The sequence below is a fragment of the Eubalaena glacialis genome, chromosome 15, assembly GCF_028564815.1.
Source record: "Eubalaena glacialis isolate mEubGla1 chromosome 15, mEubGla1.1.hap2.+ XY, whole genome shotgun sequence".
Lineage (NCBI taxonomy): Eukaryota > Metazoa > Chordata > Mammalia > Artiodactyla > Balaenidae > Eubalaena > Eubalaena glacialis.
Genome location: NC_083730.1, coordinates 17,848,025 through 17,872,672, shown reverse-complemented (window position 1 = coordinate 17,872,672; position 24,648 = coordinate 17,848,025). Strand labels below are relative to the sequence as shown.

Here is a 24,648-nt window from a genome sequence, read left to right as displayed (position 1 = left end):
AGGAGTTGACCTGGGGACACCAGGATGGTGGAGGGGTAAGCTACACAAACAAACCAAAAAACCACCTAGAGTCAAGGAGTTCTAGAGTCAAGGAATTTTAGGAACCTGTGGCTAAATAAAATTAAACTGGCTTCTTTAAAGTCTAAACGTTCTTGCATCATTTTATGCTAATGGGCAACCTTAAACTCCAAGAAAAGGATAAAGAATTCTGAGTTTCTGGTCTCAGGGACCACAGAATCTTTGTGTCTGGGAATATCTGGCAGAACTAGGGTTTCTCAGAACATATTCTGGGATATACTGTTCTTGTGTATTCAGGAAACGAGAATGTTCATTCCATCAGATGGAAACATTCCCACTCGTTTTTGTCAACAGTTGCTCAAAGGAAACCAAGGGTAAAGGTACTTTAGTAAAATCCGTGGGCTTCTTTCTTCCTTCACGGCACATTCTAACAGCAGGCTTACACCCGTTCTCAATTCTCACAGCACACAACAAACGTCCTTCCACTGAAAAGCACTTCCAATGGTCTCTCAAAACACTCACTTTACTAAAGCTCAGTGGGGCTAAAGCATCTTTTAAAAAAAAGAAAACCAATTTTCTGCACTAAGATATGGTTAAAGGACTTCCCTGGTGGTACAGTGGTTAAGAATCGGCTTGCCAATGTAGAGGACGCGGGTTTGAGCCCTGCTCTGGGAAGATCCCACATGCCGCGGAGCAACTAAGCCCGTGCGCCGCAACCACTGAAGCCCGTGCACCTAGAGCCCGTGCTCCACAACAAGAGAAGCCACCGCAATGAGAAGCCCGTGTACTGCAACGAAGACCCAATGCAGCACCACCCCCCCAAAAAAAAAGATATGGTTAAAAAAATGAACATGGTTCACACATTTTTAGACATTGCTCTGCTGTAATAGGCCTGGGTCCCCAGTGTCACTCAACTGGATGGTACTTCGCAGAGTGACTCACGCTCCAGTGTTCTAAAGAAGTGAATTCTTTGAAGAAAATTGTCCTTCACGTAAAATGTCAAGACAGACAGCTTATAGTTAAAAAGGAAAGTCAGAGTGACACTGACCTTCACTGGGAAAATGCCCAAGCGAGAATATGGGAGAAAAATTAAAAGAGGGGGAAAGAGGGATGCAGAGAAAGAAGGGAGGAAGGGAGAGAGGAGGGGGGGGCAGAGAGGAAGCAGAGCGGCCGTAGGGGATGCAGGGTGGACGAGGGAACGGAAGTAAAGAGGTCTAGCACTTAATAAATGCCCTCTCTGTGTTTGGAAAGGGCACACAGAGGTGTTAGAACAATAATATGTTTTTGGAATTCCTGGGCGATCCAGGGGTTAGGACTCGGCACTTTCACTGCTGGGGCTTGGGTTCAATCCCTGGCCGGGGAACTAAGGTTCCGCAAGCCACGCAGCAAGGCCAAAAAGAAATTAATAATAATGATGATAATGTTTTTTAAAGTCACAGGCAAAGTCACTTGACAAGGGTTTTTGAAAACCACCAAATTCCCCTAGAAATATAAGCCACCACTGGAAAAGACTCTGAAGAGCCAAGATCAAGTCCGAGCTCCCTCAATGCCTGTGTTCTGGGGGTAGAAATCTACAAGAAATATGACCTGTGAACTGAACGATCAGAAAGAGCCCGAGGCAGCAGAATGGAAGGCAGAGTTGGAAAAAAACAGAGGTGAGAGTTTCCGCCCACTACGTGCCCCTCTGACATTTCCGAAGGCACCCAACCCCATCCCTTTGCCTTGTCCCGGACCACACATCTGATGACATGGCACCGAGCACCAACAGCAAAGTTCACCCCTAGAGAACTGCAGAGCCAATTCTCTGCCAGCTCATCAGATACCCACATACGGTAGAGATATGAAACTTAGAAGCACGGTGGGAGAAGGACTGAGGAAGAAACACATTATGTACTATTTGGGCGATCAACTAGAACTCCCCGTTCTAACTCGTCAGGCTACTTCAGCCTGAACAATATCCAGTCTGGACGTGTTATGACAGACGCCACATTCCTATTCAGATTGGCAGTGATTCCACTGCACTGTAGCTCGATTATCGTGATTTTAGTGCCTTCTGCTTCAAGGCAGAAAGCACTTATACGCAATAGCTGAACATTACAGCCAGAAATCCACAGTAAGATCTGATAATTCTAAATGTTTGATATGGAAAGCTGAGGATGGGAAAACAATAGACTTGAGACAATGGGCTTCCCAGGTTTTGGAGCCTGCGGTGGGAGGGGGCCCTTGTGGCACATGCACGTCCCCACCCAGAAGGGCAGAAGACAGGCACCATCTGACCAGACAGCAAGAGGAATCATTACATAAGTGGGATTTCAGGCTTTGTCACTTTTTCTACAGGTGAAACCTGTTAGGGAAAAAAAAAAAAAAAACAGCTTAACAGGCAGCAGAATCCTGGAGGGAGAGACGGGCAGGGAGTGACATAAGGAAAGCAGGCTTCTGGCAGGCCTGGAAGGGCAGATCGGCAATGACAGAGGCTCTGGGGAAACCAGATAAAACCAGAGGTTATTCTGATTGAGGCTGGGGAGAGGTGCATGTGGAGAAATATTCAGAAATAGAACAATTTCCTCGAGATTTCTGTGAATGGGAAACTGAAGTTATTTAGCTGGAATGCAAGGGACCGTGGAGGAGAACATTTTCCACCTGAAATCTGGAGCAGATCTGGGGTCTAAAGAGAAAAGGATCAGCTTCCTCATGGAGCAAAGGAAAAAAAGAATACATGTGTTTGCCGGGGTGGGAGAACCAGCAGGAAATGAAACAGAAAAGCCACAAGGGAAAAAGCAAAATCATAAAAGTCAGCTACGTTCTGTTACCCTAAATGACAGACTGTCTATGGCCATTTTCAAGAAACATCAGTAACGCTGAGTAGTCTTGACAGAGACTGTATGACTCACGAAGCCTGAAATATTTACTACCTGGCCCCTGACAGAAAACGTTTGCCAATCCGTGGTCTAGACCCTGCCTTGAAGCTGCCCTGATTCTAGGCAGGGAGCACAGTTTGCTGCATCTCAGGCTCCTTGGGGCGAGCGGAGACCCATAAATTTTTTTTTTTTTTTTTTTTTTTTTAACTGGAGAGTCAAAACCCTTTTATATTCACAAATGACTGAACCAAAGGTATGGTGACTCCAAGGTTCTTGGGTGTGGTAACAAGCAAATTCTTCCACACTCAGCTTCCTTCTAAATTTATAGGCACGAAGCAAGACCTTCTATTTTCTCTGCAGAACTTGTCAGCTATGGTCCACCGGCCCTACCACACCGAGGACAATGTGTACTTTTCCAAGCGCTTCAAGTTTCATCTGAAGCTAAGAGAAGGAAGGTGCCTCCTGGACCATCTGTCCTTTGCACCTGATGCCACTGCCCTTGTGAGGACGGACAAGTACCTCATTTCCAGGTCCCAGCGTGTTACCTTTTTTGAATGGCTCCCAGTTTTCCTCTGCTTCTCTGTTCACTCGATTCTGCTCTGGTTCCACCGCACGCTCCTGGTCTTCAAGTTCATCTTCTGTTTCATCATCACTGTAAGGGACCACTTCGTCATTAGGCTGAGAATCCTCCTCAAATGTCGTTTCTGAGTCTCTTTCTGTATTCATTCTGCTGGCAAATTGGAACTACCTGGTTTAAAAGAAAGGGAAACCAGAGTGAAACATGACTCATACCCAGTTTTTGGTTGAATTCTGCCTGCATTCGGTCACAATGCTTTTAACAGAACCTGACTTACTAACATGGAAATATGCCAGAATAATGATCCCAAAGTTCAAATTATCATGCAAATAACAACAAAACCATTCATTATTGATTAAATGCTTGGGTGAGAATTTACAACAGTAATGTAGCTGCAAACTTTTTTTTAAGGGTATACAGGCTTTAAGGTTGTGTTTCAAATCGTGGGTCTCTACCCAGCAAAATTAATTTAATTGGTTCACAACCAACATTAAAATAAAGTGAAACAGATTTTAAAATATCAGAGTACAGCACGCATAAAAAGAGTTAGTACTGTTTGGGGAACAGTTTTACAAAACAGATACATATATACATTTATTTGCATTGTGGGTCTTAATGGAAATGAATTTCTTTTGGAAATTGTGGATTGCTGGCAAAATTTGAAAACCACTGTCCTAAGATACCTGGTTTCTGCTAACACTAATATTCTGAGCTTTTACTCTGTGATGCATTTAAATACAAGCTTAGGTCCTCAAACTTTACTAATGACTTCTTGAAAGCACATCCTAGCCTACTGCCTAACTGCCACCACCCACTCCCTATATTTAAAATTTGTGTTTGTGTATACACCACTGTATAAAGTGACGCTTTATAAGTCCCAAGTACAACCTCAGTTATATTTATATTAGGAAAATATTTACACTAATACCCCAGGCTTTGTGAGGACAGATATACAGCCTGGCATTATTTACATAAGCTTCATACCAACATGTACTCAATATCATTAATAAAGGCAGCTCACATTTATTTAGTGTTAACTGCGTGCGGGGCTCCGCATGAAATGCTTTATAAACATTGGCTCCTTGAAACGTCCTATATCACCCTAGTGAAGGTGGTATTGTTATTCGTACTCTATAGAGGAGAAAACCAAACCTTTGCAACGTTGGATAACTTGTACAATAATTACTGAAATTTTGAAGCAAGAGCAATTGCTTTCCAAGGAGACATCTTTTATATTGTACGTTTATGTTACAGTTTGTTAGATATTTTCATCAAGTGTTAGTTGCCTTGAGTGGAACTATTTGGCTGGCTGCATGCTTTATACCAAATCTAGCACCATGAACATCTAAATTTTTATAACCATAGGTGTACATCTAGGAAATGTTCAAATACTTATGTGAGGAATTTGTCCAATATTATTTAAAACAAAACCCAGAAGCAACGTGGATAGCCAATGATTAGCAACTGTGTAAATAAATTGTGGCATCCTCACACAATGGGACAGTGCAAAACAATTTAGATCATGGTGGGACAAGTTTTTAATGACATTGCAAAAATCCAAACACATTTAGTTGAAAGGTGAGTTAACAATCCACATGTACAGAATAGTCCCAGTTATTCGCAGACATTTATTCATTTTCCAAAATTTCAACAACTGCCATGCATGATTCTCAGTGAGACGATGCACGTAAAGTGCTCGATTTGGTATTTAGCCTAGAAAGTACTCAAATGTCAGTCGCTGTTATTGTTAACAATTATTTCCATAATTAGAAAAACTGTGTTTTATAATAACAAATGGAACAGTGTGGGGAATCTATCCCTGTTGCCTTTTCCATCTCCAAAAATCACTTCTAAAATGCATCTGCCCCTCACTGGGAAGTAAAATATTAGACTATTACAAAATATGGTTATACTTAAGCACAGGCATATTCACAGTTAAAACCTTTAATTGACAAGTAAAACATTTTTCCTCTCTCCCAATTTTCTGCGGGTTAGTAAATGACTATTTCTTGGGATTTTACATGTGTTTAATTGGCCCTACTTGTGGTTTTATGCTTTAGCTAATATTTTAATATACTCCTTAAAAAATTCCCAAACTCTCAAAGGCAGACTTTCACCAGAAATTTTTCAGAACAAACATAATAAAAGTGGTGACCATTTATTGAGCACCTACTATCTGTCAAGCAGGAAAACCCTGTGAGGGAGACGTTATCTACCCATCTTTCAGATAAGGAGACTGAGGCTCAGCTAGTAAGTGGCAGAGTTAGTATCTAATCTCTCCATTACAGGGGCATAGAAAATACTGAAAAGTCTGAAAGCATCATAGAGAAAGTTTCTTTATTGTAGTACATATACACAACTAAATTTACCATTTTAACCATTTTTAAGTATCCAGGTCAATGGCATTAAGTGCATTCTGTAGAAACATTTTGTAAGTGATCATTTTGTTATCATTATTGGCAAGCGTCTCCATGCTTATTTCCCATGTTAAAGTTGACCCAGGGGGACTTCCCTGGTGGCAGTGGTTAAGAATCCACCTGCCAATGCAGGGGACATGGGTTCGAGCCCTGGTCCAGGAAGATTCCACATGCCGTGGAGCAACTAAGCCCGTGTGTCACAACTACTGAGCCTGCACTCTAGAGCCCGCGAGCCACGACTACTGAGCCCACGCACCTAGAGCCCGTGCTCCGCAACAAGAGAAGCCACCAAAAGGAGAAGACCGCGCACCACAATGAAGAGTAGCCCCTGCTCGCCGCAACTAGAGAAAGCCCGCACGCAGCAACGAAGACCCAACGCAGCCAAAAATAAATAAATAAATAATTTAAAAATTGGATCCAGGGAATTCTGTGGCGGTCCAGCGGTTAGGACTCCGTGCTCTCACTGCCGAGGGCCTGGGTTCGATCTCTGGTCAGGGAACTAAAATCCCACAAGCCACATGGCACAGCCAAAAAAAAAAAAAAAAAGATGGAAGATGGAATCCAGTCCGAATCCAGTCCTTCGAGGTTGAAGGAGGAGACAAACGAAAAGGAATAGATTTGACAACCACAAGCATGGGATCCAAAGAAAGCAAAGCACTGCACAACCAACCAACTCACCAGCCAAACACCTGCCACAGGCCAGATCTGGGCGGCTGACTTGGAAGGCTGGGTGGGGACCTCTAAGCTGAGCAGGAAGTTCTTTGCTGTATGTATGTGAGTGTAATGCAGACACTCATGGAATAGTTTAGCTCTGCCATCTTAGGCTACCAAAGAAAAGTTAGCTAGAAATCATTTCTTGGAAGCCCTAGGTGACATAAAGCAGCTTTCCAGGTCTAAACCATGATCTCTGTAAAGCAGGCACTACATACATGGATTTGGAAACTTTGTAATGTCTCTTCCCGTCACTCCAGCACGTCACAGACACCTGTGTGTTTATTCAACCTCCACTGAGCACCTGCTCGGCACAGACTGCTACCGTAGGCACTGGGAACCAAACCATCGTCCAGGTTATTGAGGGATACGGGTAAGTAAATTATGTGTGACAGCCCCAGGACACAGCAAGGCCTGTCGTTTCTCCCCAAACACATACCTCCAATCCATTTCCTCCTCTCCATCTCCACGGCCACCACCCTAATGCAGGCACCACCATCTCTCTCCTGAAACGCTGCAGGTGGAGCCTAACAGGACTTCCCACCATCCACTTCCACCCGGCCACCAGAGTCATGCCGCTCTCCTGCTTAGACCCTTCCTATGGCTTACGGACTGAACTGCCTCCCCCTAAAATTCAAAGACTGAAGCCCTAACCCTCAATGTGACTGTGTTTGAAGATAGGGCCTTTAAAGAGGTGACTGAGGTTAAATAATGTTATATGGGTGGGACCCCAATCCGACGGGTCTCACGTCCTTATAAGAAGAGGATAAACCACCCAAGAGCTCTCTCTTTCTGCACGTGCACAGAGGAAAGGCCATATGGGGATGGTGCAAGATGGCCGCCAAGGAGAGAGGCCTCTCCAGAAACCACACAGGAGGCACTTTTGACTCTGCCCTTTGGAGACTTACAGTCTAGACAGGAGTCAGCAAATTACAGCCTGAGGGCCAGATTTGGCCAACCATCTGTTGTTGTAAATAAAGTTTTATTAGAACACATCCTTGCTCTTTCCTTTATGTACTGTTTATGGCTGATTTTGCACAATAGAAGAGTTGAATAGCTGTGATAGACACCGGATGGCTTCAGAGGCTAAAATATTTACCATCTGGCCCTTTACAGAAAAAAAGTCTGTTGACCCCTGAACTAAAACAAAAGATAATAAGAGACAGCAGCAAAAGAAGTGGTCAACATCAAATGCCCACGGTCACATAAAATCATTATTGACCCGGATAAATCATGCATGCTTTGGGAATGTGAAATAAACTACCAGGTGTAGTGGTGGGGAAATGTCCCTAAATCGTACAGTTGCCCTATTGATTGGGAATGGTACTATTTCAACGGCTGCATAGCCGTTTAACTAGAAAAGACAGACAATTCCAAATGCCTGCGGTAACAACACACCGTCATCTCCCGTTTCGTGTGAGGAAGCTGTGGTCATGCATCTGCCAATACCCAGTTCAATGCAGTATTTCATCATTAATCCACGTGCTTATAATCATGACATTGGATATAAATGTGAATAAATATTAGAGCAAGGAAGCAAAAGATTTATCAGGATTTTTAAAAAGTCATCAATGTGATTTAGCATTCAAGGATTTTTCTGGTCACATGATCTTAGGAAAATGTCCTTAGCTCCTGCTCAGGCTGAAAAGCAGCATGATTAATTGGAAAGAACACAGGTCTGGATTCAAACCATGGCTCTACTGTTCACCACTTTATTACCATTTTGGAAGCTCATTTTTCTCATCTGTTAAAAAAAGGGAGGAGGAGGAAGAGGCCTCATTTCCCATCCTGCCTTCTGCAGTATTCAGCCCTCTTGGTCATAAACCCCAGAAGACAGGAAGGGTAAATGGCAAGATTTCCAAATTTGAGCCCCTAACATCTATCACTTGCCATCTTTAAATAATTGGCTATGAAATGCTTGTGAAGTGAATGAATTCATGAAATTCTCTAATCCCTTTGTGGAGGAGGGGGTCTGAAGGAGAGAGAACAGGGAAACCCAGGCACAAAGAAATACCTTTCCGCCTTTGCAATAAAACTCTGAAGTCAGAAGTAATGAAAGCACAAACTTTTGTTGCTATCACAAGGTTTCTAGATGAAGGGAAAGGAGGAACAAAAAAAGTTGAGTTCTGCCACTGCTAGGGTCTGATATGTACACATAACACAACTCAGAGGCTGGGGAAGGCCAAGAGTCCCCGATCAATGATATCTTTGTGGTATAAACTGATTCATGTCCAGGATGACTCCAGCGTAAACAGGAAGTAAGATTCACAATATTCATTTTTGTTCATTCTTCATCATCTTTTTTATGGCTCTTTAAAGTCCTCAACAAGAAAGGGTATTTCTGAAATGGATTTTTCCTCATTTCATTTGCCTATTTTTATTATTATTATAGATAATGCAAAATATTTAACATAACATATATCATGATATAATAAATTTGTGTATTATATTTCTATATGCTCTATGCTATCTATGCATGTTTTAATTATATGTTCCATACTAAATATAATAAATTAACAACTCTGGGGGACTTCCCTGGTGGTCCAGTGGGTAAGAATCTGCCTTCCAACACAGGGGATGCGGGTTCAATCCCTGGTCGGGGAACTAAGATCCCACATGCCGCAGGGCAACGAAGCCCACGTGCCACAACTAGAGAGCCCCCGTGCTGCAACTACTAAGTCCACGCACTCTGGAGCCCGCACACCACAACTAGAGAAGCCCGCGTGCTGCAACTACAGAGAAGCCTGCATGCCATGACAAAGACCCAGCACAGCCAAAAAATAAAAAAATAAATTACAACTCTGGCAGGCAGAATCTAAGATGCCTCCAATGATCCCACCACCTGGTGTTCATGTTCTTGTTTAATCCCCGCCCTGTGAGAATGGACTGGACATAATGCCTTGCTTTTTTTTTTTTTTTTTAAACATCTTTATTGGAGTATAATTGCTTTACAATGGTGTGTTACTTTCTGCTTTATAACAAAGTGAATCAGCTATACATATATAATGCCTTGCTTTTAACCAACAGAATGGGGTGCCTTGTACGTGATTAAATTATAAGAGGCTGTGACTTCCTTGTTGCCAGCCAGCTCTCGTCCCCTCACCCCTTTCTGGCTTTGATGAAGCAGCTGTCCTATGGAGAGGCTCATATCGCAAGAAACTGAGTGGGCATCTGGTCAATAGCCAGCAAGGAACTGGGGTCCTCAGTCCAACAACCCTTAAGGAAATGAATTTTGTACATGTACAGCATGATGACTATAGCTAACAATACTGTATTGTATAGTTGAAAGTTGCTAAGAGAGTAGATCTTAGAAGCTCTCATCACACGAAAAAAAATTGTAACCATGTGAGATGATGGATATTAACTAAACTTACTGTAGTAATCATTTCACAATATATATATATATATCAAATCATTCTGCTGTATACCTTAAACTAATGCAATGTTATAGGTCAATTATATCTCAAAAAACCGGAACAAATAAGCACATTTTTTGAATTTAAAAAAAAAAGGAAAGGAATTTTGGCAACAACCACAGGAACTGGGAAGTGGATCCTTTCTCAGTCCAGCCTTCAGATGAGACCCCAGCCTGTGCTGACACCTTAACTGCAGGCTTGTGAGAGACCCTGAAGCAGAGGACTCAGTTAGGCGGTGGTCAGATTCCTGATCCACAGAAACTGTAAGACAACATACATGTTGTTCTAAGTTTTGGAGTAATTTGTTATGTAGCAATAAATAACTAATACACATATCATTAATCACAAATAATAAGAATTCTATGGTAAGACACCTAATATGGCTGGTATTATTTCCAAGTAATTCCAAAGGAGAGCCCCATCCAAGAGGCAGCAGAAATCTCTATTATCCTAGTCAGTCCAGACACATGCCACACACTGTTTGGAATCTGCTCAACACTCTTTTTTTTTTAAATTAATTTTTTTATTGGAATATAGTTGATTTACAATGTTGTGTTAGTCGCTCAATACTCTTGAGAGTAAAATCTGACAAGCTGGATGACCGTTGTAATTAGACCAAAAAAATCTCAAGAACCAACAGTAATAAAACCTACCTAAGATCTAGATTAAATTCAAACTTTATACTGTTCTAGAAACAACACAATTACTGTTCCTAGGACAAATGGGGTTATAACTTTTATTTCCTCCCAAACTGAAGCCTAGAAAACCTAGAAGCCTGGGATAACTAACACAGAACTGAGGGACCATTAATATCACCGTTGTAGGGACAATTCAGCCAGGGCCTTTACTCATGATAGAAAAGGCTTCTCTGGGTCCACAGCTTTATCCTCTTTTCCTCTGAAAGTCCACCCAGAGCCCTTTGCCACAAAGGAAGACCGACCCCCAGTTCACATCACACACCTCTGACGGCTACCATTTAAAAAGGTGCAGGGGAAACCTCAAACCTTTGACCTCTCGGAGAAGGACAGTTTTTTTTAATTCTCCTGATAAAACTTAAAGGATTTCTTGGTGATACTGTCATCCCAACTCTGTCATGGGCTCCCCAGCATATCCTAGTAATGATGACTGCTTCTTGTTACCACTAGGTTGCCCCTTACTGTTCACTCCTAAGTATTTTCACATACATCCTCTCTCACAATTGTCGTGGAATTATTCTGAGACAGGTGGCCAGGTGCTATCACTGTCATTTTACCAATGAGAAAACTGAGATGGTTAAGGAACCCTCCCGAGGTTATTGAGCTCTTAAGTGGTAACGTCAGATTGGATGCAGGCCCCCTCACTGCATCCCCGGCTCTGTGCTAGGTGTGGTGCAGTACACACACCGTGGCTCCAGAGTGGAATTCAAGCTCCGTCCAGGAAGCATCAGAGCCTGCTTCCTGACTGCAAGTGGCAAGTGCTTTCCTTGTCTACAGACCAACTTAGAGCCTCCTAAGTCACAAGAAAAACATAAGCAAAGGAAATGGAGAACTTGACAAACAAACGAAAGCCAACTCTGGGGTCTACAGACAGGTCTCTCCTTCACTGATGAGTTGCAAAATTTTAAAAGCTTCTCCCTTTATGTCACATTAGAGTGTATGGAAATCAATAATCATTTCCTAGCTGTTTTGAGCTGGGCAATGTGTGTGGGAATCACAGAGGGCAGCAAGAACTCTGGATGGATGGGAGAGACATTTTCAGGAATGAGGAACAGGCGGAGTGAAAACAGCGGCAGGAAAGTAAATATAAGGCACCGGCCCGGCTGAAAGATGTAGGGGGTATCGGGGCAGAGCTCATGAAAGGCTGGTTGGAGTCATCTTCCCCCGCCTATGAGGACCCGACAAGGCTTTATTCCAGGCAGTGGACAGAAGCACTGAACGTATCTGCAAGGAGAGACATCCGATCTGCCCCGTGCTTCAGCAGGATGAATCTGATAGCAGAGGGAGTGTGGGTGACCAGGAAGGTGCGAGCCAGGCAGGGAGACCATCCAGAGGTCACACTGGACACTGAGCATCTCCCAGGCACACTTGTCACTGGTAAAACCAAGCAGTTCGGTCCTATTACCTCTGCGGCCACATTCAGCAGTAACGCTCAGTGTGTGAATGTAGCTGCAGCCAGAAGGAACACAGGCCCGAAATAGGGTGGTGGCAACTAGAAAAATGTGTTTCAAATTAAGATTGGGTGGGGCTGCCATTCTTTTGTCTGGAAAACTAAGAAAAATAAACAAAAGACTAGAACGGATTCCCATAGGATAATAATGCCAGAATTCCCCACAGGTTGACTTTGGAGCACAGCTTCGATCCACAGTGTGTTTTGATAATAAATACTGAAAGTTACCAGGAGAAAAACATTGTTATTTTTACATTCAAGCCTCATCCTTACTTGTTAGGGACAATGGTCCCATTTTACTTCATTACTATTGCCCCTGTGATGAGGTTTTTCACTTCTATTCGTGCTTAAATAATATAAAATCATTGGGGCTTTATATTTGACAGTTGCCTGGAAGCCAAACCTCCAAGGTGAAATAAAAAGTTAGTCTGTCGAGTTGAATTAATTTTATTGTTTGAAGAGTCACCAGCCTATTGATGGATGGATGCAATTAACAGAAAGATTACACTACAGAAGGATATAAGACTCAGCAGAATCTTGCAGAACTGAATATAAATCTTAAACTTTTCATTCTACAAAGAGACAATTTGTATTCCCCATTCAGATTCAATAGGAACTGCTTGTTTGAATAAAAGGGTAGACAAAGGTCTGATGTAACAAGCAAATGGGAACAAACACACAGGAAAAGATTACTCTTACTAGCAATCAAAGAAGGGCAAACTGATGAAAATGTAAGACACCATTTTATGCCTATTAAGTTAACAATATTCAATGACTACATCTAATGCTGGGCAGTTGTAAAGCTGAGTGAATTATCTCTCTCTCACACACACACACACACACACACACACACACACACAGGCCTCCTGCTGCTGACATTGAAATGGGTACATTCCAATGGAAAACAATATAGCAACACTTTATGTCCCAATAACACTAAAGATATTTATAACATGTGACCCAATAATCTCATTTATAGAAACATTTCCAACAGAAACAATTCAACAAGTAAAATAACTCTATTCACAGAAAAATTTTGGATTGTTGTTGTCAGCTCTATAAAGCAGGAATAGAAACCATCTGAAAGTCCATCAGGATAATGGTTTTATAAATTATTATCTTAGAGTATCCATTAAAAATGACAGCCCTAGAAACATAGGAAATGCTTTAAATACAACATTAAATTGGGGGAAAGACAGAAATCAGAATTGTGCCCTATTACTGCAGCTTTGTAAATAATACATACATGTGTATTTTGGAAAAGAATTTTTGCTCTGCAAGAAGAAACCCACTGTGTGTGTTTTTCTTCTCAAGTAATCAACAATTGATAACACCTACCCACCCTTATATCTGAAGACCGTTCAGCAGTCACTTATGTGCTGGGCTCATTTCATGAAATCCTCACAACATACCTAAAAAGCAGGTATTATCCTCATTTTGCAGGCTTTATAGAGGTTAGGTGACTCCTCCAGGGTCACAGAATGAGATTTCAACCAGGTGTGTTTGCCCCCAAATCTCTTAAGATTTGTCACAGAGCTGTTTAAAGGGAGAGAAAAGATGTGTCAGGGTATCAGGACCATGCCCACCCACGCTTTCTTCCTATCAATCAGCAGGAGCGAAAGCAGGTTGCTTTCAGCCCGAGGTGGTCTGAGCCCTGAAAAGGGATGGTTTGCATGTCAGGACAGGAGAGATGAAACCTACCTTTTTATCTTTCGTATCAACACACCTTCCCGGTGCATTAGTCAATATAAGATCCCAATTCTCTCCTAAGGATCATGAAATGCCATGAAATCTAGTCTGGGCCCATTTTTTTCCTTACAGCCCTCTGTGCCAATGGAGACCCCGAACTACCGACCTTCACTAAACTTCCGGGCTTCACGCAATAAAAACAACAGACCTCAAGAGCCCTGGACAGAGGTCCAGTGACAAAATGATTTAAAATGTTAGTTGTTCCTCATCCCATCCTAATAGACATCCGAAAGGTCTGTGGCCTCAACTGAAAATACAAACTCCCTCGTGGTACCTTTTTATATGTAAAGATGTTTTATATTTTCCAAATACTCATATGTAAATATGTGTCAAGGTTTAAATAGACAGTATGTATGATTGATACATCAACGATGATCAGGGCACCTACTTGGTATCTTTTCAAGACACTGTCATGGGGACTTCCCTGGTGGCACAATGGTTAAGAATCCGCCTGCCAATGCAGGGGACACGGGTTCAATCCCTGGTCCAGGAAGATCCCACATGCTGCAGAGCAGCTAAGCCTGTGCGCCACAACTATTGAGGCTGTGCTCTAGAGCCCACGAGCCACAACTACTGAAGCCCATGAGCCTAGAGACAGTGCTCTGCAACAAGAGCAGCCACCGCAATTAGAAGCCCGCGCATCGCAACAAAGAGTAGCCCCTGCTCGCCACAACTAGAGAAAGCCCACGTGCAGCAACAAAGACCCAAAGCAGCCAAAAAAAAAAAAAAAAAAGACACTGTCATGGTTTCGTGAATGTCTATGCCTGGTCACAGAGTCTTACTTCTCGGTCCATTTGAACATTAACATCTTCACAAATTCTGGGTCCCAGAAATTGAAGGGATGAAGGCCACAGCTGATATTTCATTACTGTCTCCCCTGCTGTACTTAAAGTCAGCTCAGAGTACACAACTTAGATTACAAACTCTTCCCAGACAGCTGAATTCACACCCAAAGTTTTGGACCAAGATCATACTGCAAACACGTGGTTAATATTTTATATGTCCCTTGGAAACACGTTTGGTTTGAACGATCTCCAGAGTTTCCTACAGATGGTCAGCGATTCTAACTATCTGTTCTGGCTTTCAGATTTTTGGACAGGTCAACTAACAGAAGTGTCTAAGTTTCTACAGATCTGATAGGTTTAAGGATTTATGAGAATACTTATAGAGCTTCCAAAGCTTCCAGTGTTTTCCTGGGATGATGGTGGTGAGTGTTTAAAGGTGGCTGACTACACATTCTGTGTATCAGTCACTGAGCTGAGAGCTTGGCATGTACTATTTTATTTCATTTGCTGAGGGTCAAATTGTTATCCCCATTTTACAGATGAGGAAACTGACATTGAGAGGTTAAGTTCTCTGCCCAAGGGCATATAGGAGGTACATGGGATAAAATTCCTTATTGAAAGTCTCCGCTCTTAGTCACAACACTCAGTGCCTTAATTGTACCTAATAGCATCACCATGGGGTAAGCTGGAGAAGAGATAATTAATCCAATTTATAGCTGAGGAGACGTATAACTAAGAGACACACAGTTAACTCTGTGTTGGAGCTAGTATGGGCGTGTGCCCAGCCAGGATGCCCTCTACATCCTTGGCTCTCTCCACTCAAGGTCTGACCTCTGAGGAAACTGAGCAAGGGGGAGGGGCATAAAATGGAGGTCACTACTGGCAAGCGTGGGTTCACCCTTACAAGAGAATTCCTCACTGTCACCTAGAATCCGGGCCTCTGACTTTATATGAAATGCCTTTTGCCCTCTGTTTACCTGAGAGGAAGAAGTCCTTGGAGCTGCCTGGCTCTTGCCCTCTACCCCATCCAGCCCCCTACACTGACTGGTCACGTAGTTTCCCAAAGGTGCCCCTTGGCAGTGTCCTTAGAAGAGCCCCTGGGGCAGAGGGGCTCAGTAGTTCAGCCGTCGTCTTTTTTTTTTTTTAAATTTATTTATTTTATTTTTGGCTGCATTGAGTCTTTGTTGCTACGTGCGGGCTTTCTCTCGTTGCAGCAAGCAGGGCTACTCTTTGTTGCGGTGCGTGGGCTTCTCACTGCAGTGGCTTCTCTTGTTGTGGAGCACAGGTTCTAGGGGTGCGAACTTCAGTAGTTGTGGCACGCAGGCTCAGTAGTTGTGGTGCAAGGGCTTAGCTGCTCCGCGGCATGTGGGATCTTCCTGGACCAACCCGTGTCCCCTGTATTGGCCTGCAGATTCTCAACCACTACACCACCAGGGAAGCCAGCCATCTCTTTTAAATCTATGACGTACTGTAGAACTTTTATTTGAAGAACTATGGCTTTCAAAAAAATAAAAAAAGATATAATGACCACTGCCTTGGCCCATTCTCCCAGGAACTAAGAATGAGAGATGTGTGTGATATCATGATTTATAATAACAAATATATATATTTGGTCTTTGTCATGTTCCTGGGACAGATCTCCTAAAAACTTGGAATTTCCTAAGTGGTGAGAGTTACAAAAGTGTCTTCTACTATTTAATGAGGTGACTTTAGGAAAGCACCTAGGGATTGGGAAAGGGTCTACAGGTTGAATCAATCACCAATAGCAATGATTTAACCAAACACATCAATGTAATGAAGTCCCATTAAAGCCCTAAAGGAGAGGTTTGAAGAGCTTCTGGGTTGGTGAACAGGTAGAGATTTGGGGAGAGGGTGCACCTTTCCCCACACCTTGTACAATGCATCTCTTCCATCTGGCTATTCCTGAGTTATAGTCTTTTATAATAAACCAGTGATCTCGAACAAGCAAAATATTTCAGTTCTGTGAGCTGCTTTAGCAAATTAATTGAACCCCAAAAGGGGGTCATTGGAACCTCCCATCTATAGCTGGTAGGTCAGAAGCACAGGTGACAACCTGGACACGCCATTGGTGTCTGAAGCTGGGGGGAGAGCAGTCTTGTAGGACTGAGCCCTTAACCTGTGGGGTCTGATGTTATCTTCAGGTACCATGGATAGTGTCAGAATCATGTCGAATTGTAGGACAGCCAGCTGGTGTTAGAGAATTGCTTAGTGGTGTGGGAAAAGCACACACACATTAGAACTGGGTGCAGAATCGTTTAACGTGACTCATCCAAGTTCCCACAGCTAGTCAGGGTCAGGCTGCCACTGCAGGGACCTACAAGGAGTAGGGAGTTTGGTTAGCCCAGCTTGCAGGTAATACAGAAGTGCATTCCCTGTAGAAGATTCAAAAACAGTAGCAAAACCAACTAAAAAGTCATGGTTTTTCTTCCATTATTATCGCCATGAATGGATGTCAGTGATAAAACACTCCTCTCAAAAATCTTTTTGTTGTAGTTCCTGCTCAATTTTAATAATATATAGGTAAACTTTAAAAAAAAAATACTACTTATCTACAATAAATGTGGGATTTTATGGAAGCTAATTCTGAGAACTTCTGGTTACACAGCCCACCTGTCACACCCAAGTTCAGGTGCATGTGTTGTTGCAACAGCAGCTTTGATGCTGGCTTCCAGCAGTAAGTGTCTTCCAGCCTCTGGAATTACATATGCCTGAGCTTCTGCAGCAGATTTGAAATAAGCAATTATAAAGACAAGAGACAGAAGAGTGACATGAAATTTGAAACAACCAATCACAAAACAGAATGCTTCCTTCAATTCCATCACCCTCTGTAGCCACTTGGAGTTTTTATTTGCATTCAAAATTTAAAACAGTGAAACATACAGTGAGTTCTGACTTATCTCCAAAAATTCAAAATGAATTCTAGTTTAATAAAAGAAAACATCACTGCCTGGGTTTCTTTTCCAGAAATGAAAATTATTCTTATTCATTTCATTTCCTGATTGCTAACTGAAAATAATTTTGTCCTATAGAGAAGGAGGTGTTAAAAAATGATCTGCACTGCATGTCAAATACTTGGGGTACACCACGGCTGGCTGGTCTCCAACTCCTGGGCTTTAGCTCTGTTCCCCATATCATGCTGCCTGCTACAAATGTCACCCCAAATTCATATGTTGAAGTCCTAACCCTCCAGTACCTCAGAATGTGACCTCATTTCAAAATAAGGTCGTTGCAGATGTAATTAGTTAAGGTGAGGTCATGAGGATGAGCCCCAATCCAGTATGAATGGTGTCATTATAAAATGTGGACATTTGGACAAAGAGACAGACACACACACACAGAGATTGCCATGTGAAGATCGGAGTTACGCTGCCACAAGGAACTAGCAGAAGCTGGGAAAGAAACCTGAAACAGATCCTTCCCTAGTAACTTCAGAGGGAGCATGGCCTTGATCTTGGACTTCTATGGCCTCTAGAACTGGGAGACAACAGATTTCCATTGTTTAAGCCGCTTGGTTTATGGTACTTTGTTACAGTAGCCAGAGCAAATTAATACATTGTTTCAATGTGTGGTTTTAAATTTTTAAGTTCCTTAATTCCTAGGAACAGAAGATATTACAGTCAGATACTGCTTATTGTGTGTCTACAAATTCAGAATTCACCTCCCACCATGACTGTGAACCTAAAAGGGAAAGCAGTGGCTAGCTTTCATAACAAATTATACACTTAAGATGTAAATGACCATGTTCTGTTTTCTCTCTCCTAATTACCCAAAGATAAGACATGCTACTTTTTTGCCACTTAACTAGGTTACAAGTTATTTGAAGGGAACAACGGGAAGAAACAACTGGTATTTAATGCGAATAAGGGCAGGCTGCTGAAACAGGAATGACTGATGCAGGCCTCCTACAAACATCTCCTCTGATTTGTATTTTAAGAGAAAACATAAAACCTATAGAGGTGTCCAACATTTATTAAAACAGCTGCAAAATGTTTTGAGGTTTTAAAAAGTGCCAACTAAAAAAGCTTTTTACTCCATCTCTTAAAAAACATGGCCCCAGGAAAAAAAATGCCAATTCATTCTAAACTTTCTTCTCCTCTTGGTCAATATTTGCTTCCCTTTAAAATCTCCGTGTACCTTTCTGGGAGCATTAGCACACGGTGAGAAGGCTTGCATTTGATTTAGCAATACCTACCCCTCTCCCACACCTACTCCACACCGAACACAAAAGCATGTAATACCGAGAGAACATTTTTTTAAAACGCTGAAGTGAAATAAAACGTAAAACCACCAACCAAAATACATTTGAGTATTTTTTGCTCTTTCACATGCCACCTTCTCCAAAGACCCAGACTTCAGCCCTCACCTCCTGCAAGGACCTGCTTTATTGACACAGAAAAATTACTTCCTCAACCCAATTGTTATCATCATACTATTCATAACTTTTATCATGCTGTTACTAATGCTAATAAACTTTTGTAATAGTTAACGTGTGACCTCACCTGGTTTAGGTGCAGGCATGCTATGGAACTCTGAGTTGAGTTGGGAAGATGGGCTGGGGAGGAAGCAGGCCCTGGCTGAGATGTTCAGAGGACTCTCCCCATCACCTCCCACCCCACCTCTGCTCTCCAGAGCAAACCCTCAACTGTCCATCATCAATCAATGCCAGGGATAAACTCCCAACAAGTAGCAAATCTCACTGTCCTGAACTTAATATTTCAACACAATAATCCTCCTGACTGCCCAGAGCTCTTTAAAAATAAAAATAAAAAAAAAAAGGAAAAAGAAGTAGTGTAAGAATAAAGAGAAGAGCATCAATAAGTCAATCAATAAATGAGGGGCTTAAATAATCATTCAATCTTCATAGCCACGCCAGGAAAGAATATGTGCACACAGCACACAATCCAAGAAAAAACTACTTAAAAGCCTTTAAATACTACATGGATTTGAACGTTAGATGTCTGGAACAAATTAAAATCTTTTTAAAGCACATTTTTAAAGCACTCTGAAAAGACTATGCTCTGGAATTACAATTGGCCATTCCTCAATATTTGAGTTGTGACACACATACTCTGTCATCCTATAGTCAGTGAAAAGCTAAGCTACACTCAAGACCCAAAGCTGGTGTTTTGGCCACAAAACGGGCCACCTCCAAACACTCCTCAGCCAGACCTGCCTAGCAGGTCAGCCCCTGGGCTCAGGGCTGCCTACACTCAACCCAGACTCAGAGGCCACACCCTCTCCTTTGCTTTTTCACCTCAGAAATCTGGCGGTGGTGACTTTGCGTCTTAGCTTTCCAAAGTCTAAATGCCATGCACAGAGAACAACGTTGCCCAACCCTGATGCTGCTAATTCTGTGTATGTTTGTACATATCACATGAGGATTTATCTTTATGAACGCCTGTCACGGTTTAGACACGCTATCAATAAGAGAGGAATCATTCGAAACAGATTTAAATTTTGCCATTAAGATCACATACAAAATACAACTAACATTCAACACATTCTGAAATCTGAATCAATGACCTAGGCTGTCCCAGGTCAGATGCGGAAATCTGGGAGATTATTCAGGTTGTCTTCAAAAGCTACAGACAGATGGTTTCTGTCCTGCTCCATTACGGAAATGATTAGTTTTACATCTGCAGTAGCATTAGAAAGGCTATGGCTCTCAGCTCTGGCCCCACCCATCGTGGTTCCCCCCCACCGCCCCACACACAGGGACACACTCACAAAGGCAGCAAGGCACTTTCAGCCCTTTTCCAGATCCTCAAATCCTGATGCATTGGCTTTTTCATTTCCTGTCTGCCTGACCCATTCTTTGTATTCTGCCTTGTACTATGGTTGCTTTTGTTTCTTAAAAAGAAGTAAATTCCAAAGCTCAGGACCAAGCCCGATTCCTCTTATTTCCCAACTGAGGCAGGACCAAGGGATGGTTAAGGGCTTCTGTCTGAAGACAAAGAGACAGGGCTAAAATCCCAGCTCTACCTCTTACCACTCATGGGACCTTGGGGAAAATAGCCTTCCTAAGTCTCCTCATTTGTAAAATGAAGGTAATGCCTATCTTACAGATTCTTGTGAAGCTCAATCTTGGTCTCAGGTAAAACCCCTAGCAGAGGGCAGAGCACCTGGGACCCAAGTATCCACTGAGTGAACCATTTCATCAGAAATTCAGCAAGACAGCACAGCTATGAGACAATGAATAATATATTTCTCCTCAATAAAACTTAAGTAGTTTCTTATAAACTATTATAAGCCTAGAATACTTGTGAGCTGAAGTTTTCAAGTGAAAAGCAGAGTAAGAAAATAAAGGTAATAGTAACCTTCGTAATTTACTTGAGAGTTTGCAAAAAGTTTTCACTTACCATTAATGCACTTGAGCTATACAATGTCACTGAAAAGTAAATTATTTTTGTTTTATTCTCTGTGATATCTCCATGGCTCGGAACAGTGGCTGACACACAGCTGACCTTTGAATAAAGAACTACCAAATGAATGAACTTTATAGATAAAGAATCAAGCTCAGAGGTCACTGTTGTATCCACATTCTCAGAGCTCATAAAAACCAGGGGACCAGAACCAGATCTTATCATCTGAATACAAATCCTGCATCCTTTCCCCTCATCACCTTGTCTCTGGCCACTGGAGTAAGGTTTCAGAGAATTATGATCGTTTAAGGCACTATACACTTTCTAGAGGATAACTCCAAGACCTCCTAAAAGTGGACCCAAATTAAACAAACAAAACTATCACTCTTGTACAGCTAGGAAAGGGTTATAGTTAGTAATCTAACTACTTAAACTTAAATGCATATTTTTGCTGTCCTCCAGTCTGCATAGCAAACAATCATGGTATGAAAAAAGTGAAACAAACAAATTTCAAAACCGGGTTTGATGGAAAGATACACTGGCTGAGTTTGCTTTGGAATAATACGGGGGAGGGAAGAAATAGAGGTATAGATGAAAGACTGTTGGCCATGGCCATGAACAAGGGGGGTTGATTATACGATTATTTCTATTTTTATATGTGTCTGAAATCTTCCTCAATTAAAAGTAAAGAAACAAAAAACGAGCCTTAAAATTAATGTATTACCATTAGGTCACCATCATATGCAGCATATGTGTCCTAATTCATAACACAGGCTCCGAAGGGACCACATGCTTTGTGCAGTCATTAGCCCATCTTGAGAACTCAGATATTAAATAACTCACATGAAATAAGTCTTCTCATGGTCAAAAGGAGAGTATTGTTAAGTGAAACTGAATATTTCATATTTTCTAAAGTGAAAAGTGGATTTCACTGACTATTTCATAAAGTGAAATGTCACAGAAAACTGCAGCGTTTTCTAGGTTTGGGGCTGCCCTATTTGCATGATACCTGAGGAGGTATATGTGCTCTTTGGATCACTAAGAACATTTAGCATTTATCTTGCTTTTGTGCATTACAACTTTCAAAAAGAAAAGTTTTATTGGGGTACAGTTGATTTACAATGTTGTGTTAGTTTCTGCTGTACAGCAAAGTGTATCAGTTATACATATACATATATCCACTCTTTTTTAGATTCTTTTCCCACATAGGTCATTACAGAGTTTTGAGAAGAGTTCCCTGTGCCCTACAGTAGGTCCTTACTCGGTATCTATTTTATATAGAGTAGTGTGTATTTGTCAATCCCAGTCTCCCAATTTTTCCCTTCCTCCCTACCCCCCCAACATTATAACTTCTTTTAAGAATCACTTTTAGCTCAAATACTGTCCCATCCTTAGTTTTCTTCTCCTCTACATGTGAGTAAAATATCATTATCTGCATTTCAAGGATGCACAAACCGAGGCTGAGAAAGGTTACAGGGAGTGCTCAAGGTCCACAGCTGGTTGCCACAGGGCTGAAACTGGAACCAAGTCCAAATTCTCCATTTGCCAAGGTTATGTCCCTGTGCCATGACCCAGCAGCATGCTTAACATGCCCACAGCTCTTCCTAGTGCAGCAGTGGTGAAGAGCATGGGCTCCAGAGCCACGTTTCCCGCCAGCTGTGAGACCTCAGGAAAGCTCATTAAGTAACACTGCTGTTCCTCAGTTTTCTTATCTGTCAAATGGGTAAGATAATAGTGCCTGCCTCTTAGGGTTGCTGTGAGGATGAAATGAGCGAATATATAGAAAGTTCCTGGAATAGAGCCAGGCCCAAGGGGAGGGTGCAGTAAATACTAGCCGTCCTAATTCTTACCACGAGAGGAGTAAACAGTAGAAGAAACGCTTCAGGAACAGCTAAGAAATTACTACAGCCCATGCGGGGCTCAAATTTACCTTCATTTGTTAAATTATTCATAGGGAGGGGAATACCTAGCTCGTAACCTGCCGTGCTCGGGCCGCAGGAAAATGTCACCCTAGTAGTGAGGGAGACATTAAATATTTTAACTCTCCCAGCTGCTCACAACAAAGCAGACTGGGGTGTATCCATTACCAGCTTTTTCAACTCTCCTGAGTAAAGGAAAAACATGTCACAAAACCCAAACTCTGGAATTCAAAATATAATCTAGACCACACTTCTTTTGGTCCGTATCTTCGCATAATGAATAAAAGTGGGATTTTTCAGAATGAGAAAGTGTTATTTTCAGACACAGAAACTGTCTTTACATCTGACACCTCTGCCACCATACACAGTGTGTCTCTTGCCAGCAAGAGACACGTTATACCAGCCAGCCCAAAATAGTCTCAGGTTGTTTATCAACAATGTGTAATTGTACATTGGAGAACCCCAAGCTGAATGTATTCTTATATTCACATATTACACTCCCGCTGGAACTGGTTTATTAAACTGTTCCTACGATGGCATCCTATTTCAACGGTAAAACTCATGCATTATAACCATGTCAGCTTTTGGGAAGGGAAAAATTAGAACACAGACCAACTCTTCTCATTTTTTTCCTACCAAGATAAAAAACCTTGATAAAATTTCCCATAGTTTTGGCAATTTCACATCAACTGCTTCATCAAGTTAATCCTTGATTATTTGAGTGTTTAATGATTGATTTCTTCACTGTCTATGGATCCCCGGCCGGGCTCCCTCCCTGGTCAGCTGCATGGCCTCCCCTGTTTACACAGGCAAGCTCCCAGAGGGAGTTTCTAACTTTTAACTGTTTGAAGAGTGGGCAGAAGTGGTCAATACCATTACCCTAATAATTTCCAGGCCTTAAATGCAGAGAATCCCTCTATATTCTCTTACGTTCTCTACAGAGTCATAGAACAGTTATCCAGTTATTTCCTTAGGATAGATTCTAAGCATAGAATAGTTGTTAAAAAAAAAATCTTCTCTAAGGATGGAGTTCTCTTTCCACAGGCTGTATCAGGAACACGTGGGACTACTACTACATGTATAGTAGTAACGTGTTGGCATTTAAGTTTTCATATGCCTTTTTTTCCCCCCAAATTCTAACAGACATTTTCAAGGACCAACTGGAATAAATTCTACTGATTTTATTTCTTTTAATACAACAATTTATCATACAATAGGTACTCAGTGTATAGGTTTTAATTGATCAAAGAAGTACATTGAAGAAAGTTAAGGAAGGGCTCTTTCTCTGACATTACCCTTAAGTTAACTTTCCTCTTTCAAGTACTCAGGTGTCAAAAAACAAAAAATAACAAGTATTGGTATGGGGGAGGGATGGATTGGGAGTTTGGCATTAGCAGAAGCAAACTATCTTATATATGGAATGGATAAACAACAAGATCCTACTGTATAGCACATGGAACTACATTCAATATCCTGTGATCAACCATAATGGAAAAGAATATGAAAAAGAATATATATGTATATAGACATATATATATAACTGAATCACACTACTGTATGGTAGAAATTAACACGACATTGTAAATCAACTATACTTCAATACATTTAAAAATAAACAAGTGTTGGTGAGGATAAGTTGGAACTCTTGTGCGTTGCTGATGGAAATACAA

The 24,648-nt window shown here is 41.8% G+C and overlaps 1 protein-coding gene across 2 annotated transcripts in view; it reads right to left on the bottom strand.

Annotated features, from left to right (window-relative positions):
- Nucleotides 1-24,648, bottom strand: part of ATP8B1 (ATPase phospholipid transporting 8B1) — a 108,404-nt gene that overhangs the window by 57,481 nt on the left and 26,275 nt on the right. For both annotated transcript variants that reach the window (XM_061170265.1, XM_061170266.1), the window contains exon 2: nt 3,422-3,624. In XM_061170265.1, the coding sequence (XP_061026248.1) occupies nt 3,422-3,602 (181 nt within the window). In that variant the 5' untranslated portion in view covers nt 3,603-3,624. The remainder of the gene's footprint in view (nt 1-3,421; nt 3,625-24,648) is intronic.